Consider the following 20,051-nt stretch of genomic DNA (forward strand, 5'->3'; position numbering starts at 1 on the left):
TGTTGATCAAAATAACAACGCGCACACACACACACACACACACACACACACACACACACACACACACACACACACACACACACACCTGTGTGACCTTGATGTGATCATGGGGAGTGGGCTCGCACAGGCCTGTGAGGTCAGGATTGTAGCTGCGTCCATCAGGAAACAAATAGCTGCGGATAAGAAAGATATGTCACTGCATAATTCCCACCGTGTGTGTCTGTGACACAATATAATAATATATATAGCATAATAAGCCTAATATAACACTTTGCCTCTATCTGTGACTGTGATCAGCTCCTCACACACATACATAACTCCTCTCTGCTCAATCTCAGAAACATTCTTTTTTTTATCTCAATGAAAATATTGCTGGTTTAGTGGGACTGAAGGATAAAATAGCAGGATGGTGCGGGACAAAGTGGGACTTATTTTTTTGTTGCGGGCGGGAACGGTGGTCAGGCTTTCACTGCGGGCGGTCAAAAATGAAAACATTGCGGGAGCGGCCGGGATTGGTCTGAATTTCAACGGGTGTGGGATTAATAAATCACTCCCGCGAGGACTCTACAAACCTCAATGGAAACAAGCCTTTTTGTGTTATCCTTTTAGCATAGATGCTGTACCTGTACTGCCAAACTTTTCCCAAACTTGCTAATAAAGTATTCAAACGAAACTCAAACTTATTTTTTTCCCTGCCTTGATCTCCTTGCACCCCCCTTCCCCCCCCCCCCCCCCCCCCCCCCACCTTCCCTTTCTTTCTTTCTTATTTTGGAAAAATGTCACGATGGGACTGGGAGCTATGCACAAAAATACATTTTTACTTGTAAAAATGTGATGTCACAATAAAGCATGCATGCCCGGGGCAAATGTACTGTCAATGATGCTGCATAATGTACGGTTAATGACCTGAGCAGATAGACACATCCGCAGCACTACACAACACAGGAGATGCACTTTGTTTCCTCTGACTTTGAGCCGCAGTATCACGGCTGACTACATTATGGCATCCAGCCAACAGTGATAAATTCAATTTTAGTAGTAATAATAGTAAACTGACATTCGACGTGCGTTCGAGTGGCTAACGAGACGCACGTTTTCTAGCGACTTCTACCGGAAGCCATTTAATGTCTTCCAGCCTGATCAAAAAACATAAGTACCTGTAAATGCATCCCTTCCCCAAGGCCACGGTAGACTTCTGAGAGCATTATCTGATCTGAAAGGCTGCCGTTAACTAGACTCTGTTTGATTGATGGCTGAGGAAAGAGCGATGCCACGAGGAAAGGAAGTGCGTTTGTTTGATGTGCCGAGGAGACCGTCAGACGGCAGCTGTCAGGTGTGATGGAAACGTCGTCACGAAAGCCTCAAAGACATCTTGTGGTCGGAGGCCATGCACAAAACATATATAGTAAAATGATGGAATGTGCGTGCCGTCAATAACCGTCCCAGGCTAAGAAGCTGTGTTTTAGGACCACAAGAAAACAGAAAGAAACAAGAACATCTTTGTGTTTCTATTCAAATCAGATATGAATGATTCTGTCAGTTCAGATTCTGGGCTATATCTTACCCCTTAACCCTTATTATCCCTAAACTTATTTGCCATTTTTTACTATTTAAAAAACCCTTTTAGAATAGTTCAAATAGCTGATCTACAAGCTCACAACATGTAGACCGGCTAGTTGAACTATTTTAAATTTATTTTCAAAAAAGTAAAAATTGGAAAATAAGTTTAGGGGTAAGGGATAAGGGTGGTGCAAGATGGAGCCCTCTGTCTACAGGACGCCAACACCCCTACAGGGCGCGGACACCCTCTAGGGGGCGTGTGATATGAAAAGGGTCATGGCGTTTTTATGGTGTTATTTCACACAGACGGCAAAAGCGGGTAAACCACTGTTGTAAGGAGATGTATACAGCAGCTGCATGACTCAGTGCAGTGACATTGATTATTTGCCATAAATCATATAATTTGTCTTATACTTTTTCGGCCAAATACAAGGAGAATTAGCGTCGGGGATGCGTCAGCTAGGTTAGGAGGTAACATGGGGGTGCACGGCCAAAAACATTTGGGGACCGCTGGCCTAAAATGTAATCTTGGGCGCTACTCTCCCACTGCCAACCTCGGGAGAGCCCCGAACTTCCTTCATTGCATGAGGAGTGAGTGAGCAGGATGCTTCTTTTCCCCTGACGGGGGGGAGTTTCCCCAGTAGAACGTAGTGCATGGAAGAAAAACACTATTCCAACTAGTTCCTTTCCCCTCCATCAAATGACTGACTGAGAGTGAGAGTGTGTACTAGGGAGGTGTGGAGGGTTCTGTACGTACAAGCCCTCCCTGCATCCATCGATGAGGGCCTGGAACAGGGGTTTGTTGTGGGGGATGGTCTGCAGGATGTTGCCATCGTTGGTCACGTATCCGATGGCCCACTGGCCCAGCCTGGTGCAGCTCAGTCTGAAGATGTAACTGCATGGTGGAGGGAGAGAGACACAAAGCTCACACACACATACTGTGTACAGTGCACAATGGGACAGACTCCCACTTGACAATAATGTAGAGCAGTGGTCCTTAAAGTCTTGTGTAGACCACTGGTTCCCAAACACTGGGTCGAGACCCATTTGTGGGTCGTGGACCCATTGTTATAGGTCCCCTAATCGGCCAATTAAAAAATGCTAAATAATCCAAAATAGAGCAAATAATAGCAATCCTACAAGCTCATAACGTGTTGTGAGCTTGTAGTTTGTCTATTTAGGCAATTTGGTGTATGACCAAGTATATGGGCTTAATAATAATAATAATAACTAATAATACATTTCATTTATAACGCGCTTCACATTTTCGCTAACCCCAAAGTGCTACAGTTTAAAAAACATTGGGATAAAAACAGCAAAGTAAACGAAACAACTGTTTAAGAATGGTTAAGAAAAAGCCAAATTGACTACATAAATAAACACTTAACAGAGATCCTCCTCAACACAGGAAAAGTTAAATCCCTAATATAGTCATTATGCGACCTGACAGAGGGGGGAAGAAAATCATCAACAGTAGTTTCAAATGTATTCAAATAACAGAACACAGTGTCTGATTTTAATCTGCACCATTTGAACATTGCGGCATCCTGTGAATCATCCCATCTGCTAGGCTTAAGACACAGGCACAACAATCCACAGACTTCATGATGGATGCATCAACACCCACATGTGCACTTCACTGGCACAGACACACAGACAGACATGCTGGGCTACACACTTCAGTGAGTGCCTCTTTGTGTGTGTAATGTGTGTGTGTGTGTGTGTGTGTGTGTGTGTGTGTGTGTGTGTGTGTGTGTGTGTGTGTGTGTGTGTGTGTGTGTGTTTGTGTGTGCGCGCGCGCGCGCGCGCGCGTGGTGTACGTGTGTGTCCGTTTGTTGTGGGATATGGAGATCCTGCAATACATCAAAATATCCCAGATGCACAAAATCCCTTTGATACAAATAAAAACAGAGATTTCTGTGGTTTCAGAAGACAACATAGACCCATCGTGTACATGTAGACAACTGAATCCTCTAGTCGACAGTACACTACAAGTAGAGAGTATATGATTAAAGAATGCATTGAAGCAAAATGCTGAATCTTTTCCGTAAATGTATGTAAATACTTTCATACTACAGTGTCACAAAAAAATAGCAGCCCTATTTTTGAAAGAAAAGGAACAAAGAAAAAAGTCTGAAAAAGTGGTAAAGTCTGTCTGTTGGTTTTTATAAATATTGAACCAATGAAAAGTATTAATAACCAGAGCTTGGATCTTTTGGAACATAGCTTAAGGATTCCATTTTCTGCAAAGGTTTGGACACCAGACATAGACGAATTGTTCTAACAATTTGCTTTTGACAGGACGGGTATTCCATTTTGGTCTTATCTGGCGATTTTATTTCATATTTCTTTCCCATCAACACTACAGCAATCACTGTTGACGAAATGACACCTGGCAGCATCATTAATAGACTTCTATTTCCCTTAATATTCATCAGATGAACACATCATTTAGTTGCACAGTCCTGATGTCATCAGTGACAGTTCCATTACCCTGGGGATGCGACATCTCATCTTTATTACCACCACCCTTTAAGAAACGTGCACGTAGAAATACAACAGACAACACTGTCTAGACAGTGATTTATGAAGTCCTTTTGTTTCTTTGATATACAGTATATAACATCTTCCTGCAACAAACAGTACTTTAAAAAAAAAACACCTTTCATTCTATCACTCATGGCTTCCCAGCATCGTTTTTGGAATAAAGGAAATCTCTCAGCGGCACAGTGTGGAACAATTTGAACGTGGAAAAAGAAAACAGGCTGCGAGAAGAGAAATCTGGCATGACACAGAACCTGCATGAGGCTAAGTGTGCTGAATTCACACTGAATTCAGCAGGGCTTTACGAGAGCTGAGACATACAGTACTGTACTGCAGGGCTGTGGTATACCGGTATCAACCTTTTCTGGATATACTATAGGACATGCTTGAAAATATTGAAAGCATTCGTTGCCCACCCACCTAACCACTTAACATACAGTGCAGGCAGCCGAGTGAGCATTGAGAGCACCACAGTCTGGACTAAAAACCTACCATTTTAACATAGCGTTTTCTTAATTATTCTTGGGCCTTTGATTGGGCCAAATGATTCCAGAGCATGGCACGGCTGCGGCTTACCACTCCAAGAGATGGGTCAAGAGATTTTGACTTTGACGTAGTTGTTGGGTGCATAGTGTTAGTGCGTTACGTCCCAATAATCTGTTTACCTTTTTGGAAAACCTGGAAAACCTGTTTATTTTAATGCTCAATCATACGATTGCGTTCCATCTTGGGTCAATGGAAACAACATAGTACTGTACTTTAAGTTCTTATTTATTGGTATTACTTTTAATATTAATGTCATGTTATCATTAAAATCTCAGTGTTTTGCCAATTATTTGGGGGCCCATGGGTCGAGAACCACTGCTGTAGAGCAGAACTGTGTCTAACTGTGAGACTAAGAACCAAATGGACCTGTGAGGGTCCATCTGTACACAACAAGAACATAGACAATGCTACTGTGTGGGTGTACACATTATAAGCAAACACATATACTGTTATTATATTGTTAATTCCGCAAATGCAGTGATGGATTACTAATTGCCTTTGTGTTTCTTTAATCTATACGCATACATCTAGACTGTGTTTCTTTAATCTATACGCATACATCTAGACTCCAGCAGATCATTCTGGAGACACTGTTGTGGCTGATTAGTAGAGTCAGGTGAGTATGTGTGATAAGATAAGATGTACACAGCGTAGCTCATTTCACATTTTAGTTCTCCCACTCACAGCCTTGTGTGTGTTTGTGTACACAGCATGTGTGCGCGTGTGGATGCGAGTGCCGGGGACTGTTAATACGATATTTGCGTGAGTCACCAAGGGATTGGCACGCACGCACGCACGCACGTTTTTCTTATGTTATGTAATTATTATTTGACTTATTCTTTTTCCACCATGCATTTCCCACTTACGGGGGGAAAGGGGGGGGCTTGTGTTAGCCTTGTGAGAATTTGCAACTGAAACTAATTGGCCTCACTAGTATATACACAACCTCATTAGTAGCTTGTTAGTATGTAGAAAGTGATTTGTTTTGTTCGGTCTGCTTTCAATGCAAATTCGGATAACATATCTGTTTTTTAAGAAAGAAATTGAGTATTACTTGATTTTTTTCAACAATGTTCATCTTTTCTTAACCTATTCAATGAGGACGGGAACCCCTTTTGGTGTTTTTACCCTTCAGGATGGGAACCCCTTTTGGGGTTCTTGTTGCTACAGTATGTACAGTATAGAAACATAACATTTTTGTAGTTCAGGATTTAGAAGGCGTTTTTAGAACGGAGGGTTACACTCTCTGTAACCCAGGTTCTCTGAGTGGAGAGACTGGCTCTCCACTACATATTTTCAATATGTACGGGAACTGACCCTACAGGGCAGTGTTCATGGATATCTCTTTAAGACACATCTTCTATGGTGGCACCGCCCAGATGCCAATCAGCGGGCTATTTAAGCCCCATCTGTGCAGTGCCACTTCGATTAATTCTTGATTGACACGCATTTCGGAGCGGCTCTTTTGTGGAGAGCCAGTCTCTCCACTCAGAGAACCTGGGTTACAGAGAGTGTAACCCTCCGTTCTCTATCGTGTTCGAGACTGGCTCTCCACTACATATTTTCAATATGTACGGGAACTCTCTAAGACACACCGCGAGGAAATAAGCAGACCAGCTGCCCCTGCGGCAGCCCGAGGCAGTTTAACCTGAATTCCGTCCGAGCCTATAAGTGGTGAGCGCCATGAGTCACAGGCGCTTGCCAAAACGCTCCAAAACTTCAGTATTCATACCAAGTAAGTAATACTCGTGGCCTAGGCGCAAGACGCCGCCTAGGCTCAGCTGGCCCAGCATGATGCTAGGCCAGTGACCACCGGGGTGAAGGGCTGCTCAAGCCAGCCCGTCAGATGCCCGGCCGACCTGACCGGTCAAGGTGCTGGTGACCCTACCGCTGAGTAGCACGCAGGAGCGACTCCCACCGGGGGAGCGGATGCCACCCCGTTCCATCGGTAGGACAAGGTGAATGTAGACAGAGTCGCCCATGTCACTGCTGTGTAGATCTCTGTCAGAGATACACCATTCTACAGCAACCAGGGGGCTGTTGTCCCATGGGCAGAGTGTGCCCGCCTTCCAGGCGACCCTGGCACTCCTGCCTGCTTGTCCCTGTTGGATCACCCCTGTGATCCGGTGGGACAGTCCACCCTTCGACCATGGTCTACCCGAGCACTCTCTGATCAGGCCGTATGGTATAGAGTGCAGGGGTTGGTGCCAGCACCACCTAACCATTGCCATGTAGGAAGCGGCAGCCTCCTTCATGCACTGATAGGGACATTCTTGTGGCTGACACTGCTAACAACAAAAATGCTGTCCCGCGAGAAGCCACCCAAGTGTCCACGCTTAATTGGCTCATGCCGCAAGGCAGACAGTACCACCTCCCGTGGGGGGGCTGCCGACCTAATGTGCGAGCACCCGGTACACCGTGGTCTCCCTCAGCCCTAAGGGGCGGAGGCACCAGCTGGCTCACTGCCAAGAGATGCCAGCCAGCAAACTAGTGCTGTGGGATCCAACAAACGGGCACCGGTCACGAGGACGTCCCACGCCAACATCCGTGGATGTACTCAAGAACGACGCAGGAGCGCAAAGTACCAACAAACTGGCCAGATGGAGATCCAGGATCACCGGAAACGACAATGGAGGGCTCGTCTGAGGACGACCTCGAGAGAGCTACAACCCATGACATAGTGGAACCTACTCAGGGGTCCACCTGAATTGACCGCCACTGTCTCGAGAGACAGCATGTGGGGGCTGGGTATCCTGAACTGTCAGGACTGAGGAGTGGGCTCGGTGTGCTGAGCACCTCTAGCCATACCCCGCCGGTTGGCCCTGGAATTGTTTGTTTACGCTCTCTGCCGTGTGGTCTGGCCGGACCGCGGCGGCAACGATCAGCGACCGTAGATGGCCTCAGAGTACGCCGACTAGGTCAGCTCCTCTGGGTTCTACCCCGCTACCCGCCGCAACGGTTTACAGCCGCGATGATCAACCAGGAGGTTCACCGACGAGGTCGGTTTCGCTCGGGGTCTCACAGCGCTTCTGCAGCCAGGGAACCCAGGCTCCACCAACGAGGTCGGCTTCGCACTTGGGACCCTTTGGCCGCACCGAGCGCCGTCTCAAGGTTTCCCCCGACGAGCAGGTTTCACCAGGGAGCGGACGCACGGACCGAACGCCGTCTCAAGGTTTCCCCCGACGAGCAGGTTTCACCAGGGAGCGGACGCACGGACAAGACTGAGGCTTCCTCCGCGAGGCAGATTCGGCACTCAGTCTTGTTGCTGTTGTTGTTGGCTAGCTGCGCCTAGATAGCCATGACTTCGTGACTTCTCTGGATGAGAAGAGCTTTCTCTGTGGTTTCAGACCGGTAACCGGATTCTACCCCGCAGAGTCACACCTAGGTGCATAAACGGCTCGCCGTGACACACTGTACACTGTATCGTGTGCTCTGCCCGACAGCCACAGCACGCTCTGCTGTGTCACTGAGCCCGGCTCCACCGTGAAACTACACCACGGACGCATGAGCTGACCTCGTCAGCAATACGCCCTATAGTGTGATAATGGCTGAGATTCAGGCATACTTCCTGGCAGACCCAGCATGTCATGTCTATGTTACCAAACGTCGGACAGACACAGCATGTCCTGTCTGTGACAGAACTACACCACTGTCGCGTGAGCTGACACCCCGCCAGAAATACGACAGTATAGTGCGCTATGATGACTGCCCAACATAAAGGGAAACCTTCGACCGACCCAGCACGTTCTGTTTGTGTCACTGAACCCAGATCCACAATACCGAACTACATCACCGGGGTGTAAGCTGGCGCAACACCCACAATACATGTATTCATGTACTCTTTGTATGTCTATTTCATATGGACCCCAGGGAGATTAGCTGTCGCTTTGGCATCAGCTAATGGGGATCCATTCAGTAAACCATACCCTGTACAGTGTGCTCTAATGGCCGTCTGACCCCAAGGAATTGTGTTAGTCTCACCTACAAACGAGACAACAGCTAGCCCGAGAGGGCGAGTCAACGCTCGCTCCCTAAACTGCACACTGTAGTGCATTAATAGGCTGCTGACACTCGTAAGTAGTCTCGCCGAAAACTTTCACTAAATCCTTCTTTACAGACCTGTCCATACCAGGCAGGGCAGGAAAGAGGTGGAGCTATAGCCTGAGCTTAGCTCGCCCAGCTCTGCCAACCTGGGACAAGGTTCAAGGTAGTCTTTATTTGTCTCTCTTGAGAAAACATTGTCTTGGAGACAGAGTCACAGCTGTATACAAATAGCATATACCCGTTCACATAAAAAATACATTTTATGGGTCTGTCAGTGGAAACGACTGGTCTTTTGCCAAAACAGGCATGGCCCCTCCAGCTTCAGCTGGAAGGAAGAGACCATTCATACAGGAGGTCCTCATACCAGGGCCCCCGCAGGGCACACACTGGTCATGGCCATCCTCTGTGGGCGTGTGAGCTCCACATGCAGCCTGAGAAACCCCTGCTATTTCCATCTCCTCTTGTCTCTATATAGATATATTCATATGTATACCTATATATTATTTATTATATGTGTACCTATATATACATATATGTATACATCTTGTATTGTACACCATATTTTAACTGTTCGGAATGTGCTCCACAGGGAGTGGGCCCATAGTAATTGCTTGAACGTGAGGGGTCATAATCTACCCTTTGCAGCTCACAATGCTGCATAAACGAATCAAGGCAACATGGTACCCTAAGACATCCCCATGACGCGGATTCTCAGTGTGCTCTCTCTTTGTTAGGACAGAGTCCCCAAATCAATGTCCACAGTTTGTTTTGTGTCACCAGCAGAGTTATGGACCTCTGGAAGAGGTTGTACATAAACTGCTCGGCCGCTCTGCTCTAGCACAAACCAATCTGACATTAAGCACACTGGAGGCTTCCAAACTTTTGTATATCATACCAGTAGGCCTACAAGTCCACATGCATAGTGTGTTGTTGTAGCCATTATCATACTTATAATAATAACAATAATAATGAATTGCATTTTTATAGCGCTTTTCCTTTACAATGGTACATATATATATGCCTGTACTGTATTGTACAGACTGTACAATACATTGGTAGTGTATCAGCTTGCGTGATACACATACCTGTATGCTTGTATTGATACACACAGGTATATAATATATAAGCATATAAGTATATATTAACCAGAACCAATTCTGACAGAGTAAGCGATTTAATTGCAGCGCCTAACACGGTGGGTCATCTGGAGTTTTTGTCTCCTGATCTTTGAGCCACACCGCCCTCTTGTGAACCGTGAGGCACAGTGCAGTCTGGGCAGCCGTCCCTGACGAGCATACCTCCTACACTATGACGCTCACGTCAACCTGTCAATGAGGAAGTTGGAACACGCTGGAATTGTTTGTTTACACTCTCTGCCGTGTGGTCTGGCCCGGACCGCGGCGGCAACGATCAGCGAACGTAGATGGCCTCAGAGTACGCCGACTGGGTCAGCTCCTCTAGGTTCTACCCCGCCAATCGCCGCCGCGGTGTACAGCTGCGATGATAGACCCGGAGGTCTCACCGCTTCTGCAGCCAGGGAACCAGGGCTCCGCCAACGTGGTCGGCTTCGCACTTGGCTTTGGCCACACCGAACGCCGTCTCCTAGTTTCCCCCAACGTGGTCGGGTTTCACTAGGGAACGGACGCACGGACCGAACGCCGTCTCCAGGTTTCCCCCAACGTGGTCGGGTTTCACCAGGGAACGGACGCACGGACAAGCTGAGGCTTCCTCCACTGTCTAGCGGATTAGGCCTGCAGCTTGTTGCTGTTGTTGTTTTTTGTGGAGCTACGCGGCGCCCCGAGAGGAGTCGTCGAGACGACCAGCTCTCTTCTTACCTAGGTAAGTGGACTGTGTGCCACGCAGCTTCATGTTCTAAATATATATATTTATATATATATATGTTGTTTAATAGTGTCAAAACTGCTGAGATACACGAAACGTCTGCTCTCGTGGAAATCAAAAAATCGAAGTGGCACTGCACAGATGGGGCTTAAATAGCCCGCTGATTGGCATCTGGGCGGTGCCACCATAGAAGATGTGTCTTAAAGAGATATCCATGAACACTGCCCTGTAGGGTCAGTTCCCGTACATATTGAAAATATGTAGTGGAGAGCCAGTCTCGAACACGATAGAGAACCTGCCTCAGTCCTAAATATATTCATGACAATAATATATAAGTTTCTATCTGTATGTATTGCATCTTGTATTGAAAACTCTCTATATGGACCTATGTTGGCTCTGTACTGTACTGAACTATCAATGCCCGAAATATCTCCAAGCTCATGACGCATTGTGAGCCTGTAAATCGTCTATTTTCAGCGAATGATTATAGGATTCAAGTGGTTACGATAAAAACCAGGGGATGGATACAAAGTTGTAGTTTACACATGCAAGAGCAGCACATGGCACTGGACAATCATTTACAGTCAAGTGGATAGCAGAGATCACAGCACAACTCTAAGGACGACGACATTGGTGAACGATATACAATTTAGGCATCTAACAGACACTCTTAATCCAGACAAATTTACAGTAAGCAAGGTAAACACAATAGGATCATAGGTAAACCAAGAACCTAGCATCAGTCTAAATAGTATAATAAAGACTATAAACTATAGGATGCCATGGGTCTACACTACAGTAGAGTATGTCTACATGCTACGGTATCTACATTTCATTTGAACCTTTGCATAAGTCCAGGCTATAGAGAAAGTGCTACGGCAAGTGCTACAGGCTACAGTGGAGTCTGAACAGGTGAGTCTTAGTTAGAGTTATAGTACTTGGTGTGAATGGTCCTTTGTACTTAATTGTGCACGGGTGTCACACAGCAAAATAGCCGATCTACTGTACAAGCTCATATCATAGATCTGCTATTTCCGGTGAGCGACACCCATGGACAACTCAGGCTAAACAGAGGGATATTTATAATCTAAATTTTTAGAACATGTGTCTGTGAACTATTTGTTTGGTTGCCATACTGTGAATGTTGCCAATGTTGATGTTCAGCGAAGGCTTATAAATATTTACGATTCTGTCTGCATTGACAAGTGGGGTTCGTTAGAGCATAACACAGGCAAGGCATCCTTGAACCAGATTGTGGCTTCACTTCTAGATAACATGAAAGAAAAAGCACACGGCCAGCGGAGGACCGTCTTATTAGGCTTGGGTAAACAAGCAAACGCTGAAATATAGCCAGCCCTGGTACAGGGTCAATAGAAGTGTGCCATGCAATAAAGCAGCAGCAGGTTCATAAAATCAATAGAACCAAATACCTCTGTACATACAGACCTGTACATGGTGATACAAGGGTTGACAACCGTCCCTTGAAATACGGAATTGTTCCTTATTGAACTGACTTTGTTCCTTATGATTTTTGGGAAGCAATCGATGCCACATCTTACAAGTTCATACTGCTCGTATACTATAGTAAAGTTTGTTAACCACTTAAGCCCTCTTAGGTCACATTCTCACCTAATACTTCGGTAGACTCGATGCGAATGGGAAGAAGTTGGGATTCTTGCATATTTAATTTGCTGCGGTTTGCCTTCACACTGGCTGTGTCAAGTGCAGCAAGGAAACGCAACAGGGAATTTTATCAATGTGATCAATTCATAAACTATAGCCTAATCTATGGTGTTAATTATACTCATAACGTGCATGTTTCGTGCCGTCGGGGACTGGACCTCTCTCTCTCTCTCTCTCTCTCCCCCTCCGCACGCACTGTTCCTTTGGGCATGGAGGCGTGCTCAGCGCACTGAGCACAGACAGAAAAAGTCCCTGGCCTAAGTCCCCACACAGTGACAGCACTCCATGTTTACGGCACGCACGCACAGACAGACAGAATATTCTGTAGGGTGTAGGCTACACTGCAGTGTTTTTATGTGTTGTGTTGTTTATGTGCAATTGTTTAATGTACTCGTCCTCATTTCGACCATGGGCTTCGGTCTTCTCATTCGACCACGTCTATCCACGGTAACGGGACATATTTGCGCTGCGTAAAATATGCCTTCTCCGTCTCCAACTGTGTTTAGCTCCTCACCCGCCACATTGTTTGCTTCATTTCCTTTATTTGCTGCAGATTGCATTCACACCTGCACCGAATCGTAATCAAGTGTGATTGGAAGCGAAGCGAAACCCCCGTTTTTGGTCGGAGTAGAATGCGGTTCTTTGATGCGCATTAGTATTCGAATGATGCTTCACACCTGCCAAAACGAAGCGCACTTTCCGACAATGTGCAGCAGGATTAGTTTTAATCGCAGTAAAGCTATCTGGTGTGAAGGTCACCTTAGGCTAGAAAACTGGACCTGAATCATCTCTGTACTTAATTGGATTTTTTTTTTTTAATTACCACAAATCCCTTTGCCAAAAATAGTCTGGATATGGATGCTAGGGTTCAAGTGGTCAATATAATATGCAAAGAAATTACATAACGTGGAAACCTAAACTGTTACTTTTAAAAACATAAAAAGTTACTTGCAGATCTGCTATTTTCGATGCTTTTGTGTGATGCTGTAGTATGATCAAATAGGGCTTTGATTTTCCATAAAAAACACACAAAGTTGAAATATGGAGATAAGAGGTTTCTGCCAGACAGCAACCATGTACACAGCATTTAGACAGCATGTTATGTAGCCAGATGCCAGCAGGTTGATCTGGCATACTATAGTGTATATACTGTAGTTTCAATGTTCTTGGTTTACTTATGATCGTAGATGACTACCGGTATTTCTATGCATTTGATGTATTACCTTGTGTTGTTCTTGCTTACTATAAATCTCTCTGGATTAAGAGAGTCTGCTAAATGTCTAAATTGTAAATTGCATACAGTGAAATTTTACCCTTTTCTTCCAGTCCCGTCCCATTTTTCTTGGAAATAAGGGTGTGTCTCTTATTTGAATTGGCACAACCCTACAGTGGGTGATGGCTTACCTGCCAGGCTTGTTGATATACTTGTGCAGTCTGGCTTTGACCTCATCATAGGTCAGGAAGGCCATGTAGCCTGGGTGAGTCACTGCCAGGAAGTTCCAGTTCCTCAGAATCGACCCCCAGGGCTGCAAAATGTACACAGCGAAGAGCAGATGTCAGTACACACGTGTTGTGAGCTTGTAGATCTGGTATTGTCAAACAAAGAAAATGAAATATTTTTGAAACATTTTAACAACATAAATCTGGTATGGGGGTCCATGGCACAAAATAGGGAATACGCAGAAAATTACATGTTAATTTGGGCGTCCTTGACATGATAACACTAGCAAGCCCAAATAAAAGCAACTACAAATTAGACACAAGCCCCCAAAAAACGCAAAACATGCATGATGCAACTAACAATATTTACAACTGACTTTACAGAACAAACAAGCCCAAAGTCACTTATAATAAGCATCACTGACACTGAGCTTTACTAGTCGAACTGTACATACTGTATACTCAGAAAAGTCATGATAATCATTGAAATGTCTTAGTGGCCATGATGAGGGATATTTGTTTATTGAGGAATAATTCTTGCCAGCAAGTCTAAAAACAAACAATTAATTTGTGAAGAAATCCACTTTTATTCTACTGTACATAGTCTCCAAGACAACCAGATTAACCCTGGTGTTGTCTCCTTGGTATTGGGCAAAGAAAAATATTAATCTTTAATTTTAAAAGGGGAAAAGAGAGAGACATCTACAAGGTCACAATCGTGACATGTTGTGAGCTTGTACTGTAGATCGGTCTATTGCAGCACTTTGTAACATTGTTAAGAAAGGTGCTTTATAAATAAAATTTACTTACTTACTTACTATTGGTGTGTGCCAAAGTATATGTGGCTTAAGTGATTTAACTTAACCATAAGGCAGTAGAATCTTATTATAGTGGAATAAAGTGACTTGAAATGCAGCTCTGATCTGGAGGAGGACTCCTCTATGGAGCCTCATTTCGCTGTAGCTGCTAAAAGACACCGTAGGTCCGTAGCTAACTGTGAAAGAGATTACGGTCCTGTAAATTCACTATTTTAAGCTATAATAAATAGGTGAACAGGGTTTTAAGTGAATTAAGCTAGCATGTGCTACTTGGACTTGCAAGGGTTTGTGAAGCGGTTGGCTTGTTGTGTGGGTGGCTGTGTCTCTATTTAGATCTGGTTGGTTTTTTGGTGACCACTATTTGTGTTAGTAGTCTGTCTGGCAAACACTCATTTGATCTGGAAACTGTGAGCCAACATTCACTTCCACATCAAATGGGTGGGTCTACCGACCAGCTAAAGATGGGGAAAATGCCAAGTTGCCCACTACGGGAATAACAGTTTTACTAAGCAAAGGAGTGTTTGTTATGTTAGATGTAAACAGTTACAAACTTGAGTACAAAGCACAAATTCAAAAGTAGTAATTTTGGACTGAAATTGTCTGCAATTCTCAACCATAAACCCAAACTATAGTCATCCCATAACAATACAACATTCAGAACAACCATTGTGCAATCCCTGTAGAGAATAGCCGATCTACAAGCTCACAAGGAATTGCAGCGCTTGTAGATTGGCTAGATTAGTTCATATAGCATCACAATCATTTTAACCATAGACTTATACTTTGGCTACAAGCTCAAGCTTGTAGTTCTGCTATTTTATTGCCAAATACACATCATTTTGAGGGTCCTTGATGTGAAAAAGTGAGAACCACTGGTATAAATCTAATATTCATTTTTGCTGTTAGTTATTACTAACAGCCAAAAGTTATTACAGTATGTATGTTGAAAACAATTATGTCAGCGCATTGGTGGAGACACTGTTTTCAGTGACTCAATCACTTTTTTTCTATCTGAAGGAAAAAAGACACATTGTGGAATGGAGCTGTTAACAACGGGAGAGATGACCTGAAACTAATGGCTGGTTTGAGGCTGCATGGTTGTCATATCTTCTGGGCTCCATGGGCTAGTGGAGCAAGCAAGCTTATTATAGGTTTCAAATGTTCAGTAGTTTTGAGTTTTTTTTTTCCTTGTTTTCAATTACTGTGTAGTTTTAAATTGTTTTAAGGTGGGTTTGCTAGTTTAGTTTAGTTTCTAGGTTTCGATTTTTATTGTAATATGGATTAGTAATGGATGTGAAGGTGTGAAGATACTCGTCTAACTCTAAACCATCAAAAGTTTTCTGACAAGAACTAATATTGTTCGCGTTTTTTGTGAAGCCTCATTTTTTACATTTTATTTCAGTTAACTAAAATGTTTTGTTAATTCTGGTTTTCATTAATTTGTTGGTGGTTATTACATGGCTTGGTTGAATGCTTGATTCTGAATGGTCAATCGCTGATTTCAGCGGTGTGTTATTTCTGTATAATGACCGATCAGCTCTAAATAAAAGACCTCTGGATCAAACCTGCTGCACTGCTTGAATTTTATGCCATGTAAACAAACACATTATGTCATTTACAACTAAACTTTGCTCTCAAGAAAGTTTTTGAAAACATTTGAAGCGAGAAATAGACGACGCAATAACCAAAAACATATTCTATTTGATCAACACTTCCTTGTTTTCCGAGGCCAACGTGTTGCGCTAGAGGTACGGCCAGTGCAACACTTACGGAATACTTTCATTACCGTAAGCAAGGAAATACTTAGTCTTGTTGTTACTTTTGGCTCAATTTATTAATGTATTAGTAGAGAGAAGGGGAGTGACACATGGCAAAGGCCGTCGGGACCGGGAGTCCCACGAACCCACGGCACGCCGTCGGGACCGGGAGTCCCACGAACCCACGGCACGCCGTCAGGGTGGCTTAGTAGCCTATAGGAGCCCAGACGGTTGAGCTACCTAACTGTGGGTTTAATAACCAGCTGGTCACCCTGAACAAGGACAGGAAACAAGCCTGCTGATGCTCAAAATAGTCATCAGACATCCTTTCTGACTCATTCCTGACTATAGTTTCTGTTCTCTTCACAATAAAAGCCCACATTTTATTCCATCCAGGTCTCTTCTCTCCATAATTGTCAAACCTTATCAGTGATCACACAACCATGGGGTGATCACTGAGCACACTGTATCACACAACCATGGGGTGATCACTGAGCACACTGTATCACACAACCATGGGGTGATCACTGAGCACACTGTATCACACAACCATGGGGTGATCACTGAGCACACTGTATCACACAACCATGGGGTGATCACTGAGCACACTGTATCACACAACCATGGGGTGATCACTGAGCACACTGTATCACACAACCATGGGGTGATCACTGAGCACACTGTATCACACAACCATGGGGTGATCACTGAGCACACTGTATCACACAACCATGGGGTGATCACTGAGCACACTGTATCACACAACCATGGGGTGATCACTGAGCACACTGTATCACACAACCATGGGGTGATCACTGAGCACACTGTATCACACAACCACGGGGTGATCACTGAGCACACTGTATCACACAACCACAGGGTGATCACTGAGCACACTGTATCACACAACCATGGGGTGATCACTGAGCACACTGTATCACACAACCACAGGGTGATCACTGAGCACACCTTATCACACAACCATGGGGTGATCACTGAGCACACCTTATCACACAACCATGGGGTGATCACTGAGCACACTGTATCACACAACCATGGGGTGATCACTGAGCACACCTTATCACACAACCACAGGGTGATCACTGAGCACACCTTATCACACAACCATGGGGTGATCACTGAGCACACCTTATCACACAACCACAGGGTGATCACTGAGCACACCTTATCACACAACCATGGGGTGATCACTGAGCACACCTTATCACACAACCACAGGGTGATCACTGAGCACACCTTATCACACAACCACAGGGTGATCACTGAGCACACCTTATCACACAACCATGGGGTGATCACTGAGCACACCTTATCACACAACCACAGGGTGATCACTGAGCACACCTTATCACACAACCATGGGGTGATCACTGAGCACACTGTATCACACAACCACAGGGTGATCACTGAGCACACCTTATCACACAACCATGGGGTGATCACTGAGCACACTGTATCACACAACCATGGGGTGATCACTGAGCACACTGTATCACACAACCATGGGGTGATCACTGAGCACACTGTATCACACAACCATGGGGTGATCACTGAGCACACTGTATCACACAACCATGGGGTGATCACTGAGCACACCTTATCACACAACCATGGGGTGATCACTGAGCACACCTTATCACACAACCATGGGGTGATCACTGAGCACACTGTATCACACAACCATGGGGTGATCACTGAGCACACTGTATCACACAACCATGGGGTGATCACTGAGCACACTGTATCACACAACCATGGGGTGATCACTGAGCACACTGTATCACACAACCATGGGGTGATCACTGAGCACACTGTATCACACAACCATGGGGTGATCACTGATACTACTCTGGTGGACAGACCCAGTATAGATGTATAATAGTAAACGGGCAGGGCTACATGCCAACCAGTAGGCGTCCTACCCCAGTGGGTCTCAAACTTCTTCATGTCAAGGACCACCAAAATGATATGTATTTGGCTGCGGACCCCCATCTCAATATACTTTGTGCCAGAAGCAAAGATTTGAGTTAAAAATGTTGTAAAAGTTCAAATATATATTCAAAGATTTGCAAAAAAATCAGGAACTTTCGTCTTACTTAATTACAAAACGAATCATGTGGATCTCAAGATGCACATGCGACGCGTTGTGAGCTTGTAGATCTGCCGTTTTCACTAGTTTGGGTCCTGGCCGGAGAGATGCCAAATTTCTCACGGGCTAAAAGGTTTGGGAACAACTAATCTATGACATCAGTTGTCTATGACACATTTGGGCAAGAACAAAAGGAGTTCCACCGCTGGTCCGGTGCCTCTCAGGACCGGGACATTATCAGACAGACACTGGAGCATCACAGACATAATGAAATGCCTTTTTTTAAATAGGCCAGTGCTTAAGTAGCTATAAGTAGACTAAACGATCTACCGTAGTCCAACGATTCGTTGAAATATTAAAAAGATTGAGAAAAATAAATAAATAAAAACCTAGCATGTGATCATGTGATCTGTCCCTAGCCACCTAGCATGTGATCATGTGATCCCTGTGATCTGTCCCTAGCCACCTAGCATGTGATCATGTGATCTGTCCCTAGCCACCTAGCATGTGATCATGTGATCTGTCCCTAGCCACCTAGCAGGATTCCTAACCAGTGAGTCAACCTCCATGATGTTGAGGGAACTGGGAACAGCCCTCAATGACCACACAGGCTGAACCTGGATTCATTACACTCTGCAATCCTGAGAGGGTACAAGTACACAAATTATTTACTTAAGTGAAAGTATTAATAGGCCTACTGCAATGTAGAAATACTCTGTTACAAGTAAAAGTCTGGAATAAAAAAATTACTTAAGTAAAAGTAGGCTACAAAAGTATTGATATCAAAAATATATACTTAAAGTACAAAAGTGAAAGTACGACATTATGCAGAATGTGCCATTTCACAAGTTTTCAAATGTATCAAATGCATAAAAATAGTCGATCTAGAAGCTCACAATGCGTTGCATAGCGCTATTTTCATTCGGCCGAAATGTAGGGTTGAAGTGGTTAACGTATGTTTTGGAATAATAATCGAAATCCACAAAGTAACTAATAACTAAAGTTTTCAAATAAATGTAGTGGAGTCAAGGTACAATATTTGTAATCTGAGATGTAGTGGAGTAGTAAAAGTATTGGAAATTAGAAATGCTCAAGTAAAGTACAAATACTTCTCTCTGTAAATGGTTTACTTCACACCACTGTACAAGTGGAAGCAAAAGGACCCTTTCCGGATCCATTTGGTTCCATTCGTACCCTCTCAGAGTTACAACATGTCTATGGATCCATTTGGTTCCATTCGTACCCTCTCAGAGTTACAACATGTCTATGGATCCATTTGGTTCCATTCGTACCCTCTCAGAGTTACAACATGTCTATGGATCCATTTGGTTCCATTCGTACCCTCTCAGAGTTACAACATGTCTATGGATCCATTTGGTTCCATTCGTACCCTCTCAGAGTTACAACATGTCTATGGCTCCAATTTGGTTTCATTTGTAGGCTACAGAATCAACACTGAGGATTTTTACTGTGTATGAATCACTGCATCCACAACAGCCGTCATCAGCCACAGCAATGGAGGAATGGGTTTTAACAGAATGATTGGACGTATTATACAGGGCTGTGTACAGAGACGGGAAGCTACGGGTAGAGAACACCACACACACACACACACTGCTTCAACTTGAGTTGGACAAAAAACTGTTGCTTTATTTGGCTTCTTTTTACCCCGGGATTCCAGGTTCACGTTCAATAATATTTGTAATT

The 20,051-nt window shown here is 44.4% G+C and overlaps 1 protein-coding gene across 2 annotated transcripts in view; it reads right to left on the reverse strand.

The window, feature by feature from the left end:
• Positions 1-20,051, reverse strand: part of cblb (Cbl proto-oncogene B, E3 ubiquitin protein ligase) — a 73,441-nt gene that overhangs the window by 22,648 nt on the left and 30,742 nt on the right. For both annotated transcript variants that reach the window (XM_080779752.1, XM_080779753.1), the window contains exons 6-8: positions 13,624-13,745; positions 2,318-2,455; positions 86-173 (exon numbers count right to left, since the gene is read on the reverse strand). In XM_080779752.1, the coding sequence (XP_080635878.1) occupies positions 86-173; positions 2,318-2,455; positions 13,624-13,745 (348 nt within the window). The remainder of the gene's footprint in view (positions 1-85; positions 174-2,317; positions 2,456-13,623; positions 13,746-20,051) is intronic.

Source organism: Protomyctophum bolini (assembly GCF_963924005.1).
Source record: "Protomyctophum bolini genome assembly, chromosome: 13".
Taxonomy (NCBI): Eukaryota; Metazoa; Chordata; class Actinopteri; order Myctophiformes; family Myctophidae; genus Protomyctophum; species Protomyctophum bolini.